The 27,060-nt window shown below is 36.7% G+C and overlaps 3 protein-coding genes across 3 annotated transcripts; 1 reads left to right on the top strand and 2 right to left on the bottom strand.

The window, feature by feature from the left end:
* Positions 1 to 1,068: 1,068 nt before the first annotated feature.
* Positions 1,069 to 7,214, top strand: LOC117315720. Its single transcript, XM_033870073.1, has 3 exons — positions 1,069 to 1,463; positions 4,728 to 4,925; positions 6,426 to 7,214. The coding sequence occupies exons 1-3, from the start codon at positions 1,082 to 1,084 to the stop codon at positions 7,019 to 7,021; spliced, it is 1,176 nt and encodes a 391-aa protein (XP_033725964.1). The 5' UTR covers positions 1,069 to 1,081; the 3' UTR covers positions 7,022 to 7,214.
* Positions 7,215 to 11,901: 4,687 nt separating this feature from the next.
* Positions 11,902 to 14,973, bottom strand: LOC117315223 (mediator of RNA polymerase II transcription subunit 15-like). The gene has a single exon (XM_033869368.1). The coding sequence runs from the start codon at positions 14,971 to 14,973 to the stop codon at positions 11,902 to 11,904; it is 3,072 nt and encodes a 1,023-aa protein (XP_033725259.1).
* A 154-nt stretch (positions 14,974 to 15,127) lies between these two features.
* On the bottom strand, positions 15,128 to 18,931 carry LOC117315222 (chromatin modification-related protein eaf-1-like). The gene has a single exon (XM_033869367.1). The coding sequence runs from the start codon at positions 18,929 to 18,931 to the stop codon at positions 15,128 to 15,130; it is 3,804 nt and encodes a 1,267-aa protein (XP_033725258.1).
* Between the last annotated feature and the right edge of the window lie 8,129 nt (positions 18,932 to 27,060).

The raw sequence follows: 27,060 nt of genomic DNA, 5'->3' as shown, positions 1-27,060 counted from the left end.
ACTTGTTGTGTAGCTATTATATGTCTCTTACAGAAAATAATTGAGAATATACGAAACTTCTTATTCATGATTATGTATTATGAAATGATTTCATGGTTGAATTAACAGATATATCTATATTAGTAAAATAACAATACATTGAATATAAGAATATTTTTGTGTGATAAAATCATAAATATTGAAATATATGTACATGACAAACAGTCATCAAGACCTAAGGTAGAATTAATCATTAATATAAAATGTATATTAAATACATCTAAAAAAATAAATGAAAAGCATCAAAATTTTGAAATTAGGAAGATAAACCTTAATTTAATTTGCAAGTACTCTCATGAAACCTTTTTAAAAAAAATAATGATAAAAAAAACCCCACTACAAATCCAATTAATAGAGTTTTAATTCCTCTTGTGCAATATATCATATAAGAACTGCAGCCAATTTTATGTCCTTAATGAGAAAGGTAGACGTTACGACTGTAATACATTTATCGGTTAACTGATAGTCCAATAGTTCTACTATGGTTATATTGTATACACAGTTTGTGGAATACTTATGGCATAGTTTCCCAGTTGAGCTGGATTGGAACTCGCACATTCTACATGTACTGACCAACACTGTTTCCTATGTATATTGTAAAGCTGTGTAATTCTATAGCATAACGCTACTAGTGTTCCCTGGTCTTCACTCATCAAAATCGGAATGGAAGCCGACCAGCTTTTATTTACTTTTTATTTATTTAACGGGTTTCACATGATTGAATATATCTGTGTCTTTTATACGTTTTGCTGGGAAGTAACTTTGAAGCTTCTGCCCGACGAGGTCTAGTTTCGTTTTCTATTTCCCGCTAAAATACCTACTTTCGTTTTCTGTTACAAAACTATTTTATCAATCATCTTCTCTATTGCCTGTAATTCTAACAACCCAAAATGGAGAAAAAATAGCCAATAAAACATTGTATTATAAATTAGAATAAATATGATTTCATTGTTCATTTTCTTTCTCGTCGGCTTTTGTCGGTTATTTATTTTCTTGTCGGTATTTGTCGTCCTTGTCGGAAATTAGTAAGACCAGGTACAAAATGGCAAGCAGACCGAAGTGCCCAAGAGTAGGAAACGAAGACTCGATTTTCAGCTCGTTTAGTTCAAACCAAGATTTATTTGATGGTTTGAGACAAGACTTGAGTGGGTTGCAAACATCTGTTGGGTTTGGACTAGCGCTGCTTAAGATTCAACTGTGTGACGCAAAATTTAGCACGACTTTCTCAAATGCGTGTTTACACGCAGTGAGACAAACTGATCTTGATGACGAGGACCGGGTAGCTTACACTTTTGGAAGTGTGTTTGATCGTGGATGTGGGGTGCTGAAGTCCTTCTTGGATGATCCTCACGGAAGAATACCGCAACGAAAAGGCGAACATATCGCACTATGCAAGCTGTTGACAATGCTGGAAAATACAAAAGGTAACACTAATATTAGCCCGAGATTCTTCTGGCTCTACCACCATGTGTGGTGTCCGGGCCAGTTGAAAGTCGGCCTACCCTAATATATAACAGGCCCTTCTCTAAAAGAACTTTCTATTTTTCATGTTATGGTGCACGTGCTTCACACTTGTCACTTGCATGTGCGTTGCCATTCACACCAAACGTCCGCTTGTAAACTTTTCACAAATTTCCATACAAAAGTTTTTTTGCCAATTACTGATCAACACCAGTGGTAGGATATATATCAACTACATGTAGTTGGCATAAATATATAGAGGATATTAAATGGTTTCCTGTTTGATATAACATATATTTCACGAGTACGACAGAATATTGATACATTTGTATTTTCTGTCAAACGAGTGAAATATATGTTATATTAAACAGGGAACCATTCAATTTTCTTTTTATTGCATTTTATATATACTTAAAAACAAAAGTAAAAACATCAAAAAATTAATAGTGTCAAAAAGTGCATGAATACATGTAGCTCACGTCAAGTGAGTATTTTGTCAAAAACTAGTCTGAATATTTTAGAAATACAGCAAACTAACCAATTCTCCATCTTCGCTTCGTTCGGAAAAATCGTCAAGTTTCAATGAGATGGATTCCAAGGTTCGCTCTGATTGGTCAAAAACGAAAAACTTATATTTTCATTGCAAAATCCTTTATTTTCACTGCTCATCGCTGCAGTGAAAATATATATTAGTTTGATAAATTTCTATATTTCACTGGCAAAAATGCAATCAAATACTCTTTTATGATTCTGTTATTATATTTGATGATAGTTTAACAGTAAATTTTGAAATATCTTATTTATTTGTGGTTTAATTTATGACAAGGTAAATAATATTTCACTAAAATATCAATATGTAAACTGAAAGTGTTGTCTAGCTAGAAACCTGATGTTACATACACTACAGAAAGTATTCCATCAATTTTGGTACTCTCCAATGTGCAAAGAATTTTTATTTTTGCATTTGTAAGATGTTTCATGACTAAATAAATGTGACTTTGACAGAAGTTTTTTAACAAGTTAACTTTAGAGTGATTTGGGCTATTTTTAGTAACAAAACTATACCTCAATTGGAGTATAATATTATAAGCAAGTTGGTCGTTTGGTAGTCCCTGACATTTCTTTGAAAAGTGCAGGAGTAAATTATATACAAAGGAAGACCCAATATAATTTACTAGCCATGATACATAGCAACAGTTGTTCAAATTAGTCTTATGCCGCTGTTAAAGTGTAGCAGAGTAGTGATTAATTAAATAATAAGGCTTGTAAAACTGAATGACTGTAAGATCCTGGATGGCATGCTGGGATGAATATCTGATAATTAAGATGTTCAAGTTGTTAGTCATAATTGTTATTCAGGCATATGATATAAAATCTTCCAACAATTTAAGCTCCATAATGTACAAAGGAAGTATAAAACCTTTTTAAATGATTTAACATTTGCTGGTGTTTATGATTATTACTGTTAAACGACGGTCTTGTGTACACATACATACATGTACAACCATGTCCTACTGTCTTCTGTTACATCAGACCAGGGTAGATAACCAGGTCCTACTGTCTACTGTTACATCAGACCAGGGTAGATAACCAGGTCCTACTGTCTACGGTTACATCAGACCAGGGTAGATAACCAGGTCCTACTGTCTACTGTTACATCAGACCAGGGTAGATAACCAGGTCTAGTCTACGGTACATCAGACCAGGGGTACGATACCAAGTCCTACTGTCTACGGTTACATCAGACCAGGGTAGATAACTAGGTCCTACAGTCTACTGTTACATCAGACCAGGGTAGATAACCAGGTCCTACTGTCTACGGTTACATCAGACCAGGGTAGATAACTAGGTCCTACAGTCTACTGTTACATCAGACCAGGGTAGATAACCAGGTCCTACTGTCTACTGTTACATCAGACCAGGGTAGATAACCAGGTCCTACTGTCTACTGTTACATCAGACCAGGGTAGATAACCAGGTCCTACTGTCTACGGTTACATCAGACCAGTATATAATCTGTATACACCATAACAAATATTTCCATAATAGGCCTGCTTTTGAAAATAAGCCTAGGATTCCTTACTTAAATGAAATAAATTTAAATAATACGCTGCAGCTAATTATCAAGATTTTTAGGTGCTGTGAAACATCAACCTTATATTAAGTGGTCATCGCATAATTTCGCTTCTTTCAATGATAAATCCTGGTGAGTTCAGGATGGGACCGGAATTTCCGGGAAGTAATTTTTCCCCAAAAATGCTAATAACACACTAGACAATATTGTCTCCTTCCGCAAAGTATTTTTTTATGATTAAGTAATATGATTCAAGCTTTTATATGTTTGAATACATTTGTTGAATTTAAATAAATTATAGAAAAACAGCTTTGATCGTACACAATGACCTGTTTTATACCTGAGTATTCCAAACTATGTGCAAATTATTACGCTGGCTTCCTGGTTTGTGCGAGGGGAGGTAACTTGTATACACTCGAGTTAATACAACATTGGAAAGTCACCTCGAGCTGTTGGGTTGATAAAAATGGTCCTTGACCGTCGAATACTGACTGTTAGTCTCGGATTTTCCAATTAGAAATTGATAAAAGAAATCTCTGATTGTTTTACATTTGTTATTTAAAATGAAAGTAGAATACTTCTGATTAGTTCGTCATTTCAGAGAAATAGGCCACACAAAAATTAGTTCGTCATTTCAGAGAAATAGGCCACACAAAAATTAGTTCGTCATTTCGGAGAAATAGGCCACACAAAAATGGCTGTGCCAGTTGAGTTGTTAAAGTGATTATGAGGCAAAATCTGACATTAGCTTGTTTCCGCAGCAGATATTCTGAAAGCAATAAATAGGTTGCTAGGCGAATGCTTGCATAAAGTTTATAGCATGAACGTGCGATTCAACAAGTCACCGGAACAAATATAGGTAGGCCTATTCATCGGGAACAAATTAAATTTCCGAGACGAGTTTCTTGTAACGAAAGTTGTCAGATCTCTAATGAGGTTACAGATCATATATTACACAGGGAGAAAAAAAACCCAATAAACTGAGTAGATTTAAAACGAAGTGATTCGCAGGAACTTTACATATAGGGAATCACGATCTGGTTTAGTCAAGAAACATGACAGACATCACAGATTAATCAATCTACATAATGTAGTTATAGTTGTATATAGTGTATTGTTTGGTACATGTATGCATGAAATTGATTTGTTACAGATGTTAACAAGGCGCTCACCATCGATCATGGCCAACAAATCAGCAGAACAGAATGGACAATAAGACTGGCCCATCATTTCCTGTCTCCACTTGCAGTTAATCCAACATTCCTTATAGATAGTCATAGTTGTGATCAAAGAGATAGATGTCCATGCTGCAATGAAAAGATAGCAGGGTCTTTTGACGATACCAGCATTGGTAAGATTCTCTATGTTTCCTAATTAAAAACGATATTGTGCTCAAACTTTTAGGCAAAATGATTTATAGCTCACTTGGACCAAAGGTCCGTTGGGCTTATGCCATGGTGCATGCAGTGTCCGTTGTTCGTCCATCAACATTTGCTTTAAATTCCTACTAGTAATAAAATACTGAATGGATTTTAACCAAATTTGGTCAGACATATCCTTGAGGAATGGGAACAGATTTTGCATTAATGACAATTCTGACCCCCAAGGGGCCGCCAGAGGGGCGGGGCCAAATAGTGGGAATAGAGGTGATTTCTTTAAATCACTACTTTTCATAAAGATATTGATAGATTTGAACGCAATTTGGTCAAAACTATCCTTTGGGGAAGCGGAACAGATTTTTAATAAATGGTGACTTTGACCTCTAAGGGGTGAAAGGGGCGGGGCCAGATAGGGCAAATAGAGGTAATTCCTTAAAATCACTATATAGCTATGAGTCATAAAGTTATGAATGGGATTTGAACCAAATTCGGCCAGAAACCAAGAGGTATATAAGGGAACAAAATTTTGCATAAATGTTGGTTCTGACCCCCTGGGGCTAGAGGAGTTGGCCAAATAGGGGAAATAGAGATAATTCATTTAAATCGCTACCATTCATAAAGTTACGAATGGATTTAAACCCAATTCAGTAAAAAGCATCCTTGGGGGAACGGGAACAGATTTTGCATTAATGACAATTCTGACCCCCAAGGGGCCAGATCAGAGGGGCTGGGGCCACTATGGGAAATGAAAGTAATTTCTTTAAATCACTACTAGTCATAAAGATATTGATGGATTTGAACCAAATTTAGTCAGATACATCCTTGGGGGAAGGGGAACAGATTTTGCATAACTAGTGACTCTGATTCCAAGGGGTCAAAGGGGCCGGGCCCAATAGGGGAAATATAGGTATTGGTTTAAATCAATATTTGTCATAAAGATATGAATGGATTTGAACACAATTCAGTCAGTAGCATCCATGGGGGAAGAGAAACAGGTTTTGCATTAATGATGATTCTGACACCCCAAGCGGCTAGAGGGGCTGGGCCCATTAGGGGAAAGTTATTTTTTTAGCTCACCTGAAAACCAATTACGACAAAATATTTACCATACCTTCACCCCTCTTCTCCTCCCGACGTAGTTAGTGATATCATATTTGGTGTTTAGAGGAAGAGTGCAGGAGATGGATGGTTGGATAAGACATCACATTCATGTACATTTTGTAGGTATCATAAGTATTACATGTACATCAGGAAAATTTGTCAAGCTTATGGTTGATCAAATTCAAGGGTAACTTTTATAAGTATAGTTTGTTTTATTTGTATTGATGTACATTGTACTCATGATCATGATCAGTAGCATTCATGGTTCTTGTAAATGTTTACCCTTTAACTAATAAAAGCTAATGACGATAGGTCAATCATCACTATCAGGAGGTAAATTATAAGGTGCATCTTTTAATCATACATTCCAGGCAGCAAAGATGGTTGGCATGGGTACCTGGATATCGTGTTTGGTGTAGAAAGATTTGCAGCAGTGAAGATTGCTGTTGAGGAACCGGATTCTCCTGGTGGTGAAAACCGTTCTGCAGTTGAAGTAAAAGCCCAGGATGGCTTGAAAAGTTGCAGAAACCAAATTTTAGCTGAAACAGTCGTATTTTCATTTTTACAGAAAAAGTATCACTCAGAATATGACAATTATCTCATTCCTACTATTGGAATTTCAAGACAATATGTGGTGTTTTACTTTTATGACTGTGTCAATGATATGTTGATGGAAACACCACCAATACGCTTGTTAAAGAATAACAAGTTAATTAAATCAACTATTCTAGCTGTATGGCTCGTCCTCAATTACAAGTATTTCTGTTCTGGAATCACAAAAGGTATGCGGGATCGCAATTTTACAGCAGATTTTTTCAAACATGTAGGTGATTGCATTCAGATCTATAGGAATGATGTAGACTTTGCTTGTGGTTCAGCGAGTCGGGCAGTCGAAGATTTTGCCCCTTGGGAAGATGTTCGTATTAAACTTGAGAGTGGAAGTATTTCTGCTGAACCTACCAATTAGACTGCATTTATTCAGAGATGTAGGATTCCACTTATCCAGTACGCGGACAAGGACATTAGCTTACAAGGCTTTATAGTGGAAATGTTCAAGATTTACTGTATTTTCAACCAACTTTTCAGAAATATTCTTCGGCCAATATGACAATTGTTTGCCTGATATAGTTTCTATAAGATTAAATGTAATTTCAAAGATTTGTTTTGGATTTTAATTATTTATGGATGAACAAAATACATACATGTAACCGTTGTTGACACATAATTTTTTGGTTAGCCTTTTTGCTATTAGATCACTGGCCCAATTGTTCACTGGATACCAATGAATTGATTTTTTTAGGTCACCTGAGACAAAGTCTTGTTTACATTCATATAATGGCAACATCGCATCATTTACTAGCAAAATAATATCATGTAATGACAATATCAAACATATAATGATATCATACCTTACAATAGTGAAATCAAATCATATAATGAACATTTATTTTATAAGGCATCTTTGGCGTTCCATACAAGTCTCTAGCTTCATACAAGCACAAAGTTGAGGTCAATTGATCAAAGAACACCGAACTTGCTTCACTTTTCCCCTCTAGCTCTACTGTCAATCGACCAGATCAGATGATACTACATTTTTTGCTTTTTTGTTTGTTGATGTTATTACTATCCCTTGATGTTATTAACGTCAGGATGCCTTTGGCACCTGCCGTTATAGTCGTGGTGGGTAAATTTTGTTAGTCGAACTTTTGTTTCCGGCTAACAACTTCTCTTTTCTGTAATACAAATAATATACATCCGCAGCCTAATATAGTTCCTATTTTGACATCATTATTGACATGATTTAACTGATGGTTTCCGTGTTTACTGCATTTTTTTAAAAGGAAATATGAATATTTGGTGTTCTAGACTATTCTAGAGTATAAATATAAACATTTTCCTCACCAGTTTAATGCAATTTTATTGGCATATGATTACGTAGTTCTGTCCCGAGCCTTGAAAACGAAAGTAAAAAAAAAATTTACATGCGTCAAAGAGAAATTATCCACATGTCTTAAACTCGTATGTTCATTCTGAGTTCGTGTTCAGGAACATTTCATATAAGCCTAAAATCAACCGTGTTTACGCATTCAAAAGTTTACAATTCTATAAATAGCTTTGCAGCCAAACATTCCAGGATAACTCAGCTGTAATCACGTGTCTAATCACGTGACTAATCACGTGATCATCACTAATCGGCCAAAATGGCGGTTATGTCTAATGTAACTAAACCAGCGACCGTTCGCAGTTTCATAATGTACTGGTATGCCGCTAGAATACGCAAGAAATATCAACAGGAATTGAAGGCAAGTTGTAACAAACTTTTTTTCATGAGGATTTTGATTATACTATTATTATTTGTTTATTTGAAAAGAATATAATGATTATGATCCGTGACTGATGTACTAACGTCTTGTTTGTCAAAACTGTTAGGCCTATATATGTCTTGTCGGACAGCGTAACCAGATTAAGACATTTCATGTGATACAAATGTAGCTGTCTGACTATAAAATCCATTTTTAAATTTCTTATTATATGACCTCAGACCCTGACGTGTCTCAGGGCCTTTGGCGCTTTGATTGATATTGCAATAGTGTCATTGATTAGCGGAAGTATTTTGCTTTGACCTGACCTGATATTAAATCACATTCAAATTTTGTTATTATGTTGGTATTCTTTGCGGTATTAGTTGAACTGTATTTATTTGCATTTTTGGGTCACCTGAGCGAAGCTTAGTGACCTTTTCCAATCCGCCTTCGTCCGTCATCGTGCGTCGTCTGTCGTAAGTTAACATTTCACATTTTCGACTTCTTCTTAAAAACTCCTAAACTATTTTTGATGAAATTTTACAGAAACCTTACTTGGCTAAAGGTCTATCAAAATTCTAAATTATATGGTCCCTACCCCCTAGGGGCCTGTGGGGCGGGGCCAAAAGTGGTAAAATTGACTGATATTTCAAAAATCTTCTTTTCAAGACCCAGATATGGCAGCATGGTATACTCTCCATTGATGGAAGGTTCCTAAGGTGCTTTATCAAAATGGTAAATTGCATGGCCCCTGGGTGTCACATTCCCCCTGGGGAGGGGGTAAATTTGATTATAGTTGATAAAGAAAACTCACATATTTTAGCATAAATTCTATCGTATTTATTGGAAATTGGTTAGCATTTGGTCAGGGCTGACTTTTCTCAGTGACATGTTATCAGAGAATGTCATGGTCCAGGCTTTGTTATGGGGGTCAAAAGTAGGTCAAAAATAAAAATCTCAAATTGGGTATTTTTTTTCTATCTCATATGAAAGAACATGATCTACTGAAACAGAATGTTAAGTTTTATTATCATCAGATGAAAAAATGACAGATATGGTCTTTGAAAAAATTAAAGCAATTTTTTCCCGCCAAAATTCAAAAATCATCCAAAATTGCAGATAAAATGTTTCTGTTCTTTTATCTATACACATGAAGGCTTGGTGTTTGGCACATTGCTGGCATGTATGGCTGGCTACAAATGTTATTGTTATTTTGACCTTGACCTTCATTCAAGGTCACATGGGGTCAAATGATGAAAAATTCAAAATTCTTTTAAAATTCTTTGGGGCACATGTTAAAGAACATGCTCTTGAAGGTGTGTGCAAGATTTCTAGGTCAAATTATCAAAAATGTCGCAGATATGGCACTTTGAAGAACGTTTTCGGCTAAAATTCAAAATTATCCGTAAATTGCAATTCAAATACTTTGCTTTTCATTACTGTGAAACATATACACTTGAAAATTAGCACAGCACAAGTTGCTGGCAGCAATATTTATGCAAATAGTTGACCTCGACCAACAAAGTTCAAGGTCACAGTAATCAAATGGTTAAAAAACGGAAGTGAAGAGAAAACATAGGTATAACAATTGAATGCGACTGTCGGATCGATAACATATCTTAGATCATTTCCTTGATATTAATCCCATGTGTTAGGTCAAATACTCTTCATGGATGGAAAGGTCTTATGGTGATTTATCAAAATTGTCAATTTCATGGCCCATAGGTTTAATGTTTCTCCAGAAGAGGTGCTAAACTTTACTATATATTATGCAGGGAAGTCACATTTTAATGGAAATGATTCAATTTTTTTAGAAATATGAGATCAAAATTATACTACTTTTTATTAAAGAAATTTTTAGAAATACGTTGTGAGTACATAGAAGATGGTTATATGTTTAAGTCTCAGGTGACCGTTAAGGCCCATGGGCCTCTTGTAAAAACTCAAGGACAAGAAAAAAAGACAAACAAAACTGAAATAAATAAAGGCAAGTAAATGTAATGAAATAACAGATAATGGGTATTTGCTTTATTTCATCATTTCACAACCATCATCACAACATACACTTCAGCTTTTACTTCGATTTCACAAGAAATGTTCAGTAGACTGCGAGTATGATGAAAATCAATTTACTGCAATGACATCGGAGGAATAAATAATACGAAATACGTCAAACTTAGACATGAAAAAAAAAACCCAGAAAATCTTTGATTGTTTGCGGGTTTTTCTGCCTGCCCCTCGAAAAGCCATGGTCTAATTGAGGCGGAATTTCCTTGTAGTAGATGGTGATTACTTCACTGTACAACATACGGGAGGCCCGTCGTATACCAAGCAGAGTAATTAGGGATACGTATCTTGCTCAATGGCAAAACCACGACAGCACAGACAGGTCCGATTCTCAGCTTCCGGAAAAAAACACGGATAGGGAGAGTCGAACCACGCATCTCGGATCTTCATCAGAGGTTACGTTGCCGTCACTTTAACCGACTGACTTATCGCGGACCCCTCATAGGTATTAATTTATAATCGAGTATAAAAATCGTGTTTTTGCAGTCGCGAAGGCAAATATGAAATTCCACATCAGTTGACTCCCACGCCCATGAAGCGGGCAACAACTGAGGTATTATTACAATTGCAATCATCATGCGACTTTGTAATGCTGGTATATCAATGTCTACCGATTGCACGTTATTAGGAGAAGCATGTGTTGAGGGCCATGCTCACCTGCAAAGTACATATTATGATGATTGTAGTCTAAAGACCACACAGCCCAAAGAATAACCCTGTTAATATCTTCAGGTAGATTGTTGGTCTTGATGTAATGCAGGTGTGTTCTCAAAATATTATATGTGAACTTTCTTTGATTTCTTGATTAAAGAAACTTTCATAAAAGCGATATGTTAAAGTAAAATCTGGGAAATACATTGATTTATTCTTGTCAGTTTATTTTCTTTTTGGAAAGACAATCTGATAAATACAATCCTTAACAAAATCAACCAAGATGAATGAAGTGTTGCTTATTATATTTCATACATCTGGACGAGCATCTGATAGGAGAAATAATCACCATCTACCAGGAATCACAATTTATTGTACCTTTCTATTTTAGCACTTATTTGATTTTAATAATTTTGGCGCGATATATTATCAATGCGCTAAAGTGTTAAAAGTTCCATTACTTAATTTGTATCTTATAAAAAACACTAAACAGTTTTTACGTTTTTGCGCAATTTGCCCAGAGGTCTTTCCTTGTGACATCTTTGATGACGCAATTGGTGACGCATGCTTCTGAGAAGAATGTACCAGAATTCCATGGTGAATGTCATTTACGGTTATTCGGAATAAAACACCCCGAGTTGATGGAGGTACAACTAAGTTTACTTCAGATCTTGCAGACATTTTATTTGGTTGCTATTTTGGGTTGCAGGTTCAATGCTGTTTTGATAATTATCTCCCTTATTTAACATTTTGTTTGTCGCCTTATTCACAGAAGCCTGAAATAGTTTGTGTTGTTCTGAGATATCAGATGAATTCGAAGGATAATTTATGGTAGCTGTTGTCCTGGTTCGGGATTAACTACGAACTGAAAATTCAATAGTTTGTCTGAAGGTTCAACCCGGACAGATACATGTGCTGGTTTCGATTGAGATTGATTCGGAATTAAGTTTAGTTGTGATTCAGATCTAGTGGATGGTGCAAGATTCAACTGATGTTGCTGCTTTGTCAGAGGTTGTCGTGCCTGACTGTTTATAAATGTTTCTTGTGAGAGATATATTGGTTGGTTTTGAATAACATTTGGATGTTGAATCTGATTGAGATTAACTGTTTGCTGAGGGTTTATCTGATTGTTGTGTAATCTTTGTGGGATTTGATTGGCTTGAACTATCTCATGGTGATGCTTTAGATTATTTTGAACTGATGGCCGAGGTTGAATCTGGTAGTGTTGTTTTGAGGACGGTAGCCGATGTTCTTTGTTGATAGTAGATTTTATCATTTCTTTGCCTTTTTGCGGAGGTGACTGGTTTAATTGATGCATTACTGAAGACTGGACCAGTTCCTGCGTTGAGCCTGTTTGTTGAAACGGCATATTATTCATAACGGAAGTTGGCGATCGATGTTGCTGTCTGGTTTGTGGCGACTGCGATTGATGAATAATGTTTGTAATTGGAGAGTTTGTCTGCTGTCGTTTAAGTTGACCCGTTGGTGAGAGTTTCAGCTGCTGGGGTTGACCAATTTGTGCAGACGGCGACTGGTGTGTTTTGCTTGTAATGGAGGACTGTACCTGTTGTTGGCCTGCCTGAAAAAACTGTAGTTCAGGATGTTGAAGTGTCTGGTAAGGTGGCATCTCTTGTTGGTTGATGGTAGATGTCTTTATCTGTGTAGGTTGAATCTGATTATGATTAACAATTAAATGCTGTTGCTGCTGACCACCTTGCTGATGTTGTATGTTTATAGGTGAGGGCGTTTTCTGTTGTTGTCCTGCCTGTATTGGCTGCGTGTGCTGTTGGCCTGTTTGGGAAGCCTGCACTTCTTGTTGCATTGTTTGTTGGACTTGTATCGCCTTTGTGTTTACAATGAAAGCTGCCAACAATGGTGCTTCATTGGTATTTGGGGACTGCGTCTGCTGTTTTCCTAGGGTCGAAGACTTCGGCTGGTGTGGAGAATGTAACGGTTGAAGTGTTTGAGAAGGCAACTGCAGTTGTTTTTGTCCAGTGTTTATCTGTTGTTGATATATAATGGAAGGCTGTATTTGTTGCTGGTGTTGTTGAACTGACTGATGTTGTTGACCTGTATGTGTAGACTGCACTTGTTGCCCTGCCTGTTGATTATTTGTAGTGGTAGATGACACTTGTTGTTTTTTAGGTGATTGGGGAGACTGTGACGTTTGTGGGCGAATTATCTGTGGAGGTTGTTGTTGCTGAAATGTTTGTGGACGTTGCGACTGAGATGGATGACTTGTATTGTGAGACTGCCGATTTGGTTGCTGGACACCCTGCGAAGACGGTAGCTGCTGATGTTGATTTGCGGTGGACGGTGACATCTGTTGTTTCTGAACTGCCTGAGAAGATTGTTGGAAACCTGTCTGCGAAGGTTGTGTCTGTTGTTGCTGAACTGTCTGTGGAGGTTGAGACTGAAATTGTTGGCCTGTAGTTGGAGGTTGTATATGTTGTGCTATCTGTTTGGGCAGCGTATGTTGGTTACTGGTTTTAGTAGACGCCGTCTTTTGCGGAGCTGTCTTCGGAAGCTGTATCAGTGTTTGACCTGTTTGCAATACTTTCAGCGGAGGTTGCGTTTGTTGACGACCTTTCTGCGGAGGCTGCATTTGTTGATGCTGAACAGTCGGTGTAGTTTGTTGCTGACTTGTCTGCGGAGACTGCGACTGGTATTTTTGGCCTATACTTTGAGGTTGTACCTGCTGTACTGTTTGTTGGCTACCAGCTAGAGTAGACGACATTTGTTGCAGACCTGTCTGTGGAGGCTGCATTTGTTGATGCTGAACGGTCGGTGAAGATTGTTGGCGGCTTGTCTGTGCAGACTGCGACTGATTTTGTTGGCCTCTACTTTGAGGTTTTATTTGCTGCCCTATTTGTTGGGACAGTATCCGTTGCATACTTTCTTGCGAAGACGGCATCTGTTGATTCTTTACGGTCTGTGGAGGTTGTTGACTACCTGACTGGGACGGTTGTGTCTGCTGTTGCTGAATTGTCTGTGGAGGCGGTGACTGATATTGCTGGCTTGTATTTGGAGGTTTCATCTGTGGTGGTGTCTGTTGGGGCAACATCTGTTTGCTACCGGTTTTAATAAACGTCATCTGTTGTGGACCTGTTGTCTGAGAAGAGGGTATTATTGCTTCAAATACCTGATTGACTGTCTGTGAAGGTTGCGTTTGTTGATGCTGAACGGTCGGTGAAGATTGTTGGCGGCTTGTCTGTGCAGACTGCGACTGATTTTGTTGGCCTCTACTTTGAGGTTTTATTTGCTGCCCTATTTGTTGGGACAGTATCCGTTGCATACTTTCTTGCGAAGACGGCATCTTTTGATTCTTTACGGTCTGTGGAGGTTGTTGACTACCTGACTGGGACGGTTGTGTCTGCTGTTGCTGAATTGTCTGTGGAGGCGGTGACTGATATTGCTGGCTTGTATTTGGAGGTTTCATCTGTGGTGGTGTCTGTTGGGGCAACATCTGTTTGCTACCGGTTTTAATAAACGTCATCTGTTGTGGACCTGTTGTCTGAGAAGAGGGTATTATTGCTTCAAATACCTGATTGACTGTCTGTGAAGGTTGCGTTTGTTGATGCTGAACGGTCGGTGAAGATTGTTGGCGGCTTGTCTGTGCAGACTGCGACTGATTTTGTTGGCCTCTACTTTGAGGTTTTATTTGCTGCCCTATTTGTTGGGACAGTATCCGTTGCATACTTTCTTGCGAAGACGGCATCTGTTGATTCTTTACGGTCTGTGGAGGTTGTTGACGACCTGACTGGGACGGTTGTGTATGTTGTTGCTGAATTGTCTGTGGAGGCGGTGACTGATATTGCTGGCTTGTATTTGGAGGTTTCATCTGTGGTGGTGTCTGTTGGGGCAACATCTGTTTGCTACCGGTTTTAATAAACGTCATCTGTTGTGGACCTGCCGTCTGAGAAGAGGGTATTATTGCTTCAAATACCTGATTGACTGTCTGTGAAGGTTGCGTTTGTTGACGACCTGACGAACTGAGCGACTGATATTGTTCGGCTTTACTTGGAGGTTGTACCTGCTGTCCTGTCTGTTGGTTACCAGTTTGAGTAGACGACATTTGTTGCAGACCTGTTTGCAAAGGTGGCATCTGTTGATACTGAACGGTCTGTGAAGGGTTGTTGACGAATTGTCTGGGAAGGTTGTGTCTGTTGTTGCTGAATTGTCTGTATAGGTGGTGACCGATATTGTTGGGATGTATTTGGAGGCTGTACCTGCTGTCCTTTCTGTTGGTTAATAGCTTGAGTAGACGGCATTCGTTGATGCTGAACGGTCGGTGAAGGGTGTTGATGACCTGATTGTGGATGCTGTGACTGATATTGTTGTCCTTTACCCGGAGACTGTACCTTCTGTTCTGTCTGCTGGTAAACAGTTTGAGCTGACGACATCTGTTGCAGACCTTTCTGTGGGGGGTGCATTTGTTGATGCTGAACGCTCTGTGGAGGTTGTTGACGACTCAAATGGGAAGGTTTTGTCTGTTGTTGCTGAATTGTCTCTAAAGGTAGTGACTGATATTGTTTGCCTGTATTTGGAGAGTGTTTCTTAGTTGGTGCCTGTTGTTGCGGAATCGTCTGTTTAAGTTGGGACTGATATTGTTTACTTGGAAGTTGTACCTGTTGTCCTGTCTGTTGGTAACTAGCTTGAGTAGACGACATTTGTTGAATACCTGTCTGTCGAGGCTGCATTTGTTGATGCTGAATGGTCGGTGAAGATTGTTGATGACCTTTCTGCAAATGTTGTGTCTGTTGATGCTGAATTGTCTGTTGAAGCGGTAACCTATATTGTTGGCCCGTACTTTGAGTTTGTATATGTTGTCCACTCTGGTTGGGAGGCATCTGTTGGTTGCCAGTTTTTGTAGACGCCATCTGTTGCAAACCAGTCGTCTGCGAAGTCTGTATCAGAGTTTGACTTGTTTGCTGAACTGTCCGCGAAGGTTGTGTTTGACGTCGACCTGTTTGCGGAGGCTGCGACTGATATTGCTGGCCTATACTTGGATGTTGTACGTGCTCGCCTGTCTGTTGGTAACCATTTTGAGTAGACGACATTTGCTGCAGACCTGTGTGTGGGGGATGCATTTGTTGATACTGAACGGTCGGTGAAAGTTTTGTCTGTTGATGCTGCATTGTCTGTGGAAGCGGTAAAATATATTGCTGGCCTGTACTTGGAGTTTGTATATGTTGTCCTGTGTGTTCAGGCAAAATATGTTGGTAACCAGTTTCAGTTGACGGAATCTGCTGCAGACCTGTTTGCGTAGGCTGCATTATATATTGATAGTAAGGCGGAGGCTGTTGATGACCTCTCGGTAAAGGTTGTGTCAGTTTTTGCTTAATTGTCTGCTGGTGCGTTAACTGATATTGTTGGCTTGTACTTGGCGGTCGCATCTGTTGTCCTGTCAGCTGAGACGGCGACATTTGTTGCGTCTGAATGGAGGAAGGTATTTGTAGGTTTGTAATTGAATGTGACATCTGTTGTTTCTGAACTGTCTGCGATGATTGTTGTCGATCTATCTGTGAAGGTAGTTGGTGCTCTTGATGCATTGTTTGTGGTGGCTGCAACGGATATTGATAGTTTGTTCGGGATGGTTCCATTTTGTGGTGAACTGACTGCTGCTTTTGTTGTGCGGTATGTTGGGGCAGCAACTGCTGGTTACCATTTTGAGTATACTGCACCTGCTGAGGAGGCTGTGTCAGTGCTTGACCTGTTTGTTTGACTTTCTGCGAAGCTTGTGTTTGTGGATGACCGTTCTGCAACTGATGTTGATTGATAATTGTAGGCGAATTCTGTTTTTGCTGATGAACAGTGGAAGGCGAGTTTTGTTGTTGCTGAGCTTTCTGTGAAGGGTTTTGACGACCTATCTGTGAATGGTGTATCCATAACCGCTGATTGGTCTGTGAAGACGGTGTCTGTTGTTCTGTCGGTAGATATATGATCTGTTGAGACGACGCCCGTGGTTGATTTGTAATGAATTGTGGCGTGTGCTGTTGCTGAACTGTCTGTGGCTTATGTATTGTTTGCTGATTATCAATTAAAGGCGTCATTTGAAGTTGCTGAACTTGTGAAGGTTGTTGACGACGTATAGGTGAAGATTGAGTCTGCGTTTGATGAATTGTCTTTTCAGGCTGCGACTGATGCTGTTCGCTGATATGCTGCAGTCGTTGTTGTCCTGACTGTTGATGTGTCTGTTGTCGATTATTATTGGAAGTCTGTAACTGCTGTTGACTGCCTTTTGTGTGTTCGAAATGTAACGAATTTTCTGCGACCCCCGAGATAAGCAAATTTTGTGATGATTGTGGTTCTGGAAACTTAACCCCTACCGATGCCACTTGTTGACTGATGGTGTTACTAGGATGTGTATAACGGATACTATTTCCTGGTGAATTTTGTTGAACACTTGGAATTAATAGAGAATTTGATGCCGGATTATTACTATATATTGGTGATATTTCCTGACCCAACGAGGCTGAATAGGAGGTCGGTAACATATCATATTGTTGGTTGTTTGCATGTTTATCGCGCGTTGAACCAATATTTGTCCCGTATTGAATAATTTGCGGTGATGAGTAAATTGTATTCTGACTGTTTTCTTGCACGTTAGGCTGTGCTTTAGAAAGGTATTGAACTCCAGGTATATTGTGCTGGTGCGTTTTGATTTGTTGATGCACTCCAGATGTGGGTACTGAGGTTGAGTCAAGATTAGGCAAACCTCTACCGTACTCCTGCTTCTGGTGGGTGTGCTGGGGTTCTCTTCGTTTTAAGTAGAGAGAATGACTTGGGGCTCTACGAACGATTTCCCTGTGTCCTCTGCTGGCCTTTCTCGGGATGACATTCTGCGTATTTGTTGGAGAGCGTGACAATCGCTCAACAATGTATTGCGGTCTCTCTCTAAGAAAGTTCGACATTGCCAATGCTCTTTGTGGTGGAGGAGGGTGAAGGAATTCGCGAGAAATTGGAGAGGTTATTTCTTGCTTCCTACCTAGTATATTTCTAACAAGTAATCTTAAACGCTCGCCCGCGCCCTGCACAGAAGACCCAGCTATTCTAGTAGGTCGTGTTTCCACAAGAGGCAGTTTTACATGTTCATAGTTCTGTTGATTTTGAACTCCTAGAATTTGACTCCCTCGATTGCCTTGTAATCTTGTTGTCTCTTGCGACGGTTGTATATCTCGAAATTGACTTGTTGAAGACTCATTCGGATTTCGCTGTAACGTAGTGGATACCGGACGATCATACTGCTTTACGGTGTCCGTGCGAAGATGATTTGTAGGTTGGTATGATGTACTTTGTGATGCCGAGTTGGACCATACACTGTTTTCAGGGAGACGTTCATAAACAGTCACTTTATTCTTTTGTGGATTACGCGCGTCCGATGCATCTGTGCTATGATAACGATTTTGATATGATGCTTTGTATTCAATAGGGATATCAGAGGACTGTTCTGAGCGTAGTGTGTCGATGGGACTGGACAAAATTAATTGGTGTTTTAATTGAAATTCATTAGGACTTTGATCGAAATATCTTCCCTTTCCGTTGAAGTTATTCATTCCAACCGAGATGTCACTACGACTACGGTGGACAGAATTTCTTCTGTCTTGCTTTTGATTTCCTTCTGCGGTATCTGGCTCAACCGCCCATGAATGACTAGATGTACGTTTTCCCCATATCGGAATCAATCCTGGTTTATTAGATCTCGAATTAGATGGTTTTCGTTTACCTTCTTTTGCAAGAGTTTTACTTTTGACATTTCCTCCAATCAAATTATTCGCTTTCAACATTGCATCTAAATCTTTTTTGATTTGCTGTTTCACATATTTTCTTTCCTCTTCAGTTAAGTCTGAAGACATTTTTGATAACAAACTTGCGTACATATTCTCCATATTCAACTTAACGTCAGATTTTTTTATTTCTTTTCGAATCTGCCATTTTAGTAGATATTTCAGCCTTGTTTCCTTTGTTTTCGGTTTGCTCAATCGCACGAACGAGTTTATTGATGTCCGCCAACGAAGGTTTCCCATTTGCTTGAATGGGAAGTCTGTGTGTCCTCTCCACCTTTGTAACTGTGACTGTCTTTAGTTGGATGCCTTTTGGGTTTCCTTTCATCTTCAATATCAGCGGTATTAACTTTTTTCGGATGGTCTCTGCCTGCATCCCTGGTTCCACTGTTACTGCTGCCTGACTCTGTGCATAAAATTAAGAAAAGATAATTAATTGTTGTCTAAATATATGATTACCTTAGCCTTTGTTTCTCGGAAAGCGTTCGTAATGTTAGAATCAATTTACGTCACTTTTGTTTTCTAATTTCTATTCTGGATTTAAAAAAAATTGTCCCCTCTTATTGCTGATGTGTTTCAGAACAACAGCATTTATTCATTATCATCAATGTATACTTAATTGTTTTAAAACAATTGCAAAACAAGTTATACCAACTTATATAAATCATGCGTGTTGGCCCGGATGGAAGTTGCTAACATTGAGCACCGGAGTACCCGAATTAAGCTCACGAGGCCGTCATGTCATTCCATACCATTCGAGTTCTAGGAATCGAAACCCGTAGTCACTGGAGGTGTATTTCATTAATGATTTAGTTTCGCTATAGTCGTGATGATTAAATAGATACACAACGGAAACAATAACCCTTACAATATATTGCATACAGAAGCAGAAATATGTGGAATAGATCGAAATGAGATCATCAAGTCTACAATACGACTTTCCCATAACCTTAAACTATATTTGATGTATTTTCGCTTCTATGTTATACCCTACACCAGACACTTCCCTGTTTGTTGTATATACATACATTGTGAAAGTAAATGACTTAAAACTATCTCACAGTGTTTAAATCTCAAACTAAAAAGTAAGGACGAAATGTGACTGAATTTAGATTATTATGTGATTTTTCTTTTTCTTACCTTTCAGTCCAAAAACTATAACACACCAGAGAAAAAGGCTCGCGCAATATGAATAACACCAAACTCGAACTTACTTATGAAATTAAAAAAAATGTTGTATTGATTTTACAAAAATAAATTTGTGAAAAATACAATAATTATGTAACAATGAATATACATGTAAATAGTAAACGTGAAGGTATTGCAGGTAGACTATACCAAAATATATCATATTACCGTTAAATATGAATTTGATTAATATCAGATAAGTAAATAAATAAATAAATACTGAAAATTATAAACAAAATAATAAATATATCAATAAAATAAATAAATAATTTAAACAGTAATAAATAAATGATAAATAAACCATTAATTCAACCAAAATAGTAATAATACAAAAATAAAGTATAATTTAGTTAAATTTATATATAACGAATGCCACGGGACCAGTGGAAATTGTTTAATATATTTGGTTTAAAAAAAATGACGTTGAGACTAATTTGGGGATTTTGATTTACTTTGTAATTAACAAATAAAAACAAACTCGAACTTAGTTAGATTTTGGAATTAAAAAATTGTCGTGTGGATTTTACAAAAATAAATTTGGGACAGATACAATAATTATCTTAGACTGAATGTACATGTAAATATTAAATGTGAAGGTATTGCAGGTAGAGTATACCAGATATATCATATTACCGTTAAATATGAATTTGATTAATATCAGATAAGTAAAGAAACAAATACTGAAAATTATAAACAAATAATAAATATATCAATAAAATAAATATATGATTTAAACAGTAATAAATAAATCATAAATAAACGAATAAATCAATCAAAATAATAATAAGAAAAAGAAAAATACAATTTAGTAAAATTTATATATAACGAATTCCACGGGACCAGTGGAAACTGTTCAATATATTTTGTTTCAAATAAAAGACATTGAGACTAATTTGGGGATTTTGATTTACTTTGCAATAAACCAAATAAAGATAATCATTTTCTTTTTCCTTGGAAAATTTCACTTTAAAATAAATAAATTAAATTTCACAGAACAGATAACATCGACGAAAGTATAGTACAATTGATATTCTTTGCAAAGGAACGAGAGGTGACATTGGGAAACGGATGCTAGACAAAATGCAATTGATACAGAGAAAGAAATGGTGTAAAATAATTCAAATCCATGTTTAAAGATAAAAACAGGATGTTGGTCAGATATTGGAAATATAAACCAGCACTGGTCAGGCACCCGGAAAATATACCAAACTAGTCAGGCATTGGGAAATTATACCAACACTAGTCAGTCATTTGGAAAATATGCCAACTCTGGTCAGGCATTTGAAAGTTATACCAACGTCGGTCAGGCGTTTGGAAAATATGCCAACTCTGGTCAGGCAAAAATGACGCAACATGTAAACAAAAACCTCATAGGCACTATATGAAATAACTAATACCTATTTGTACAGAATAAGAGAAAGCACAAATGTGATTTATTACGCTTTTTGGACGAAATGAATCGTGCGAGGAGTTAACTATTGGGAGAAACCAGACCACCAGGAGGAACCCCACATGGTAGGACAGGTGAACCCATAGCGTTTTATGTCCACGTGCACAGGTGTAACCTAAGCACCATTCCATCCATATAGAAATACTTCAGAGGTAATTAGAAGATTTTGCATGAAAACCCGTCGATACAACAGGATGAGATAGGTTAACAGAAGCAGTGAAATCACGTAAATGAGAAGGGTTGTGGTTAATTGGGGTATTTGCATTAACGTAACCGGTTTTCATAATGTAAAAAACATGTACGCTTTTTCAACAGAATGTAAAATGTTGGACCATTTGATGACGGAGGTTTGGAGGTCGGATAATGTGTCATATACTAGTTATTGCAGCTAAGCACAATTTCTAATCAGACACATTCAATCGCGGTTTGTTCAATATATAGAGGATATCTAACAGTGTTTACAGTAATACCAAATATATTTCACGAGTGGGGCTAATATTTTGATATTTTTCACGAGTGCGCAGCACGAGTGAAAAATATCTAAATATTAGCCACACGAGTGAAATATATTTGGTATTACTGAAGACACTGTTAGATATTCTGTTTATTACATTTTTATCAACGAAAAACCTACCCCGTATGCTAACTAGGCCTACAGCAATAATTTGTAAACAAACAATGTAGTTCCCACTGTCCAGGTGCTGACATATATGTCGGGCTTTCTGATTGGTCAATTATTTTGGTATTTTCTAATAATTAATTTGATTGGTCAAATCTTTTATAGAATGAATAATTTTTGATATTTCACTGGTAAAAATGTAATAAATGCTGTTCTCTTTGCGAAAAGATATACACCGTTATACCTCTTCCCATTCGTTCTGGTCTACAGTAGCGGAACAAGTTAGAATAGCCAGTCAGGTTAAGATAAGAAGAAATGTCACTTGAACTTAATCTCTTTAAAGGATACTTTTTTATATTACTTAGCGTGTAAAGAATATCGTTTTTTTTGCCTTTGTTTTTGTTCATTTTTTGTGCATTAGACTTTGGACATTGGGATGGACAAATAGATAATAATCAAAAGCATTGATGAGGTAGACAGAGTAGTTGATATAGGACCAGGGTTCATTTGTTTAACTCTAGACATCAAGAAACATCAAAGGACAAGAGACAAGACAACTGAGTTAAGCACATTCACGAAGAATATCAGGTTTGTGTTTGACACGACGCTTCGTTGAGCTAAAGAATGTCTCTCCGTATCGCACGGAGTATTTGATATCGACGTAATGGTAAAAAAGGGCCGAAATTTAACTCAATGTCACCGGATAATGTCATCAAACAGCTGATCAATGTAATATATATTGGAGCAAAACTAAGACCCTCAGTAAAAAGAAAAGTGGAAATATGTGCTACTTTTGGACCATGTGTTCAGCGATGTAATATTTTTTGGCAATTGCATTACATGTAACATAAAAGGATATATCAAATGAGGAGTAATTAATATACATAGGGGTTGAATGGATATTTTTTTCATTTTCATTGCAGCCATGAATAACAGTAGCTATCTACATATCCCGTGGTGCGCGTTCATATATATTCACATTAGGCTGATTTGAAATAAAAACAAAAACAAAACGAAAACAAAACAAAACCCCATAAAGAACAGTAATTCGCAATTGTTGATAACTTTATACGAAAAGATGCCAATGCACCATCGTTTACCGTGCCTTTCCGCTCCGCATTTTATTTATTTTTTCTGTTATCAAAAGAAAAATGACATCAAATACAAAAAGTCATGTTAAATTATGATTATTTTATGTGAATAAATAGTAAGGAAAACACAATTTACGGAATTGAATGAGGACTATTTTTCAGGCGTATGTATATCTAACGTATTGTGAGGACAATCAGCACGTGAAATGATGTTTTCATGCTATATTCAAACTGTGTTTGTTGTTTTCACTTGTCATGTTCATATAAAGAATCAACACTCAGAATGTAAATATAGGCTGTTGAGAACGGTCATGTGAATAGCAACATTTGCGGACCTTTATTGAAGACATTATTTCGAACACGATAAAGAGAAACATCGATGGTCACTATGTAATAGCAGGTAAAACAAAGAGAAAAAAACAGGACAACGAGGAAGGAGGTACGACAAAGGCATGGAAGGGGTATTAAAGGAAGACTGAAATACGTTGAGTGGAAGAAAGGGAAATGTAATCGCAGACCATTAGCTTGTTCAGTTATGACTTTTTGATATAAAGGTTTGGACCAGGTTGGATGTATTTTTCTTACAAATTTAAAGTAGACTTTCCATTTCTGTTTTCCACAATTTTATTGTTTTCATTCTTATATTTTTTGTTAAACGTTACAAGGTATTTTTTTCTTTTCTTACAGAACCAATATTCTTTTTAGATTTATGTTTGAAATAATAAATATATATATATATATAAATCAATAAATTATAAAAAAGGCATAATGCTATAGCCACTTTATGCTTTGTCCGTAAATTTACTAGGTTTGCAGACATGTTTAAACATCAATACTCACCCATTCCGTTATCAGAGTCAGAATTAGGACGATATCGAAAGCAAAGCTGAAATAAGTAAATCCCGTCTTAAACATCCTTGCGACCTATCTAGCTCATTGATGTAGCCAGATACTGACGAAAAGATCATTAAGGTGTTTCACTGTTTTTGTAAATGACATAACCAGTACTGATATGCCAATCATTGTCATGTAATCAATCTACGTGTCGTACATTGAAGGTAGCAATTTAAAGCGACGAAATGTACAACGATCCATCTGTCACTGTTAATTCCCATTCAAATTATTAAAGTAATTTACTTTATAAACCTCAATGCAAATGGCTAAATAGGTGTGCAATTGAAGTTGATGTAGTGACAGGTCCATTACCATTACGACAATGGATCAGTTTACGCCGTTAACAATACATACACTTGCTACCTTGCGTGTATAATATACGTATGCAGTGAAAATATATAACGAGGTTCGATTGTATATACCTATATATTAATCAATATGAAATAGATTCATTAAATTGTAAATGTCAATTTATTTCAAAGAAAACAATGTTACTGAATTTCAATTAAGATGAGCAAACAATAACGTTTTTATATAAAAGATACATCACAATCTCATCAAACTTCATCATGAATGAAAATTCAGATTGAGTATGTAACAGTGTTTGGTTTTTCTAAGCATTTTCATCAATACGATAAGGAAACGTTTATTCTCTCAAATGGTATAACTAAAGCGGTTAGCACGCTATGTCTCCCACTGGCTTCACCGCCCACACAAGAAGCTTGGTCTGGTCTTAACCATGAAAATGTCGAGATTGTAAAACCATTCGGTCAATCCCCTAGGCCAACACTAGCGGATCCAGGGGATTGATGAAATTTAAAGCATGGTAAAAAACAAATAGAATAACAATATTTATTCGTGATATTTATAATCTCTCGATACAAAAGCGCCATGTAATGGTGATATGGAAATTCCGAAATGAACTTGCAGAACTGCAAATTTTACTTGCAAAAATATTGTTGCAAGCTTCCTTCAGCTATTTGTAGGTATCTAAGAGATAATGTGAACCATACAATTCGGAAATGCGGATATGTTCGGAAAGGTTATATGTATTGTGACACATTGAAATACAATATGTACTTCTAGGAAATCGAAGACGTCAGATAATTTTAAATATTTTTGATATAATGATTAGTAGATTGTTTGTTGGCAAAATTTAACAATAATCAAGTTATTCATCTCTTGAAATACTTTGCGTGCCAAAATCACTACTGTAAACGTGTTTGTTTTGTCTTTCATCCTAAACCACTTCGCTGTTTATTTAGAATGCGTTCTTTTTTGTGTTGTGGTTTCATAACGTAAACAAATGTATTCCAGCTGATCTTTAATCAATTAAGTCGAAGTCGAGCCAGAAACTACGAATGAAACATCTGAGAGATATAAATAAAAGTACTCAACTGACTTGCTATGACATATATAGTAGTTTTAAAGTAAAGAAGATAACATGCAAATATAATATAATGCGATAGCGTGCAATATGATGTATGCCTGCAAAACTCATTCATCATTTATATCAAACGTTGTTTAAAACAGCTATAGATACCGTAACGAGGCGCGACAATGCGTAATTACATACCGCTCTATCAGGGGAAACGTGAATGCTTTATAACTCGACCGAGATTTAATACACAGACAAAATATATTTGAAACGTAGGTAATTTCATTCGTCAAATCAATGGTTTGTTACTATATCATTTGAGCTTTGTATACCATACTTCCTAACGCGTTTGATGAATATGTATGATTACTAATCACTCAGCATTATAAAAACAAAATGAGTCATTGTTGGTTAAATACACCTCTTATTCTGGCTTTGCTGTTTTTCATTACGTGAACATAATGTCTTTTTTCACGCGCGTTTGGGTAATTAATCGCTATATACATAGCATGGCCTTGACTTTGATAGCTTCACATTTGAATGGACATGGATAATTAATTATAGGTCGCCTCTATGAATCTGTAATGGGGAAAATCCTCCAAAGATTTACCTTCAAATCCATTCACACAGACACATACAATCTCCCATTATATATTGTGATATATTAAATTTGATCAATCTCCCATTATATATTGTGATATATTAAATTTGATACAATTAATTAATATTCTAGGTACAGAAAAAAGATATTGTCATCCTAAAGAGAAGAATTTAAGATAGTACTGTCAGGGTCGAGTCCTTTGAGTATTAAAGGTGATAGAAATTCGATTATTTTTTTTTTTTTTTTTATTTTTTTTTATCACGGGAAATATAAAACCGAAAGTATAGCTATGAATTACAATCCGGAATTATAGTCAGGAACTACCGCAATGAGGAATCACAACAATCATGAATCACGATCAGGAATTAATACAACAAGGAATTACCGCAAACAGGAATTACATTAAGGAATTTCAGTCATAATTACCACCAGGAATTACAATCGTGAATTACCAAAATTAGGAATTACCACCTTCATGAAGTACTACAATCAGTGATTAACGCAAACAGGGATAGCCATCAGGAATTACTCCAATCAGGAATTGTCATAATCAGGAATTATCACAATCAGAGGCATAATCAGGATTATCACAATCAGAAATTATTCCAATCAGGAATAACAATAATGAATTATCACAATAAGAAATTATTCCAATCAGGAATAACAATAATGAATTATCACAATAAGAAATTATTCCAATCAGGAATAACAATCAAGAATTATCACAATTAGGAATTATAAAAATCAGGAATAATCACATTCAGGAATTGTCACAGTCAGGATTGATCACAATCAGGGAATACAATAAGGAATTACTCCAATCAGGAATTACCCCAATCAGGAATTATTACAATAAGGAATTATCATAACCAGAAATTATCATAATAAGGAATTATTCCAATCAGGAATTACAACTATGAAGTATTAAAACCAGGAATTATCACAATCAGGAATTATCACAATCAAAGGAATTACCATTA

Source organism: Pecten maximus, chromosome 17, assembly GCF_902652985.1.
Source record: "Pecten maximus chromosome 17, xPecMax1.1, whole genome shotgun sequence".
NCBI lineage: Eukaryota > Metazoa > Mollusca > Bivalvia > Pectinida > Pectinidae > Pecten > Pecten maximus.
This window is presented reverse-complemented; position numbering and strand designations above follow the sequence as displayed.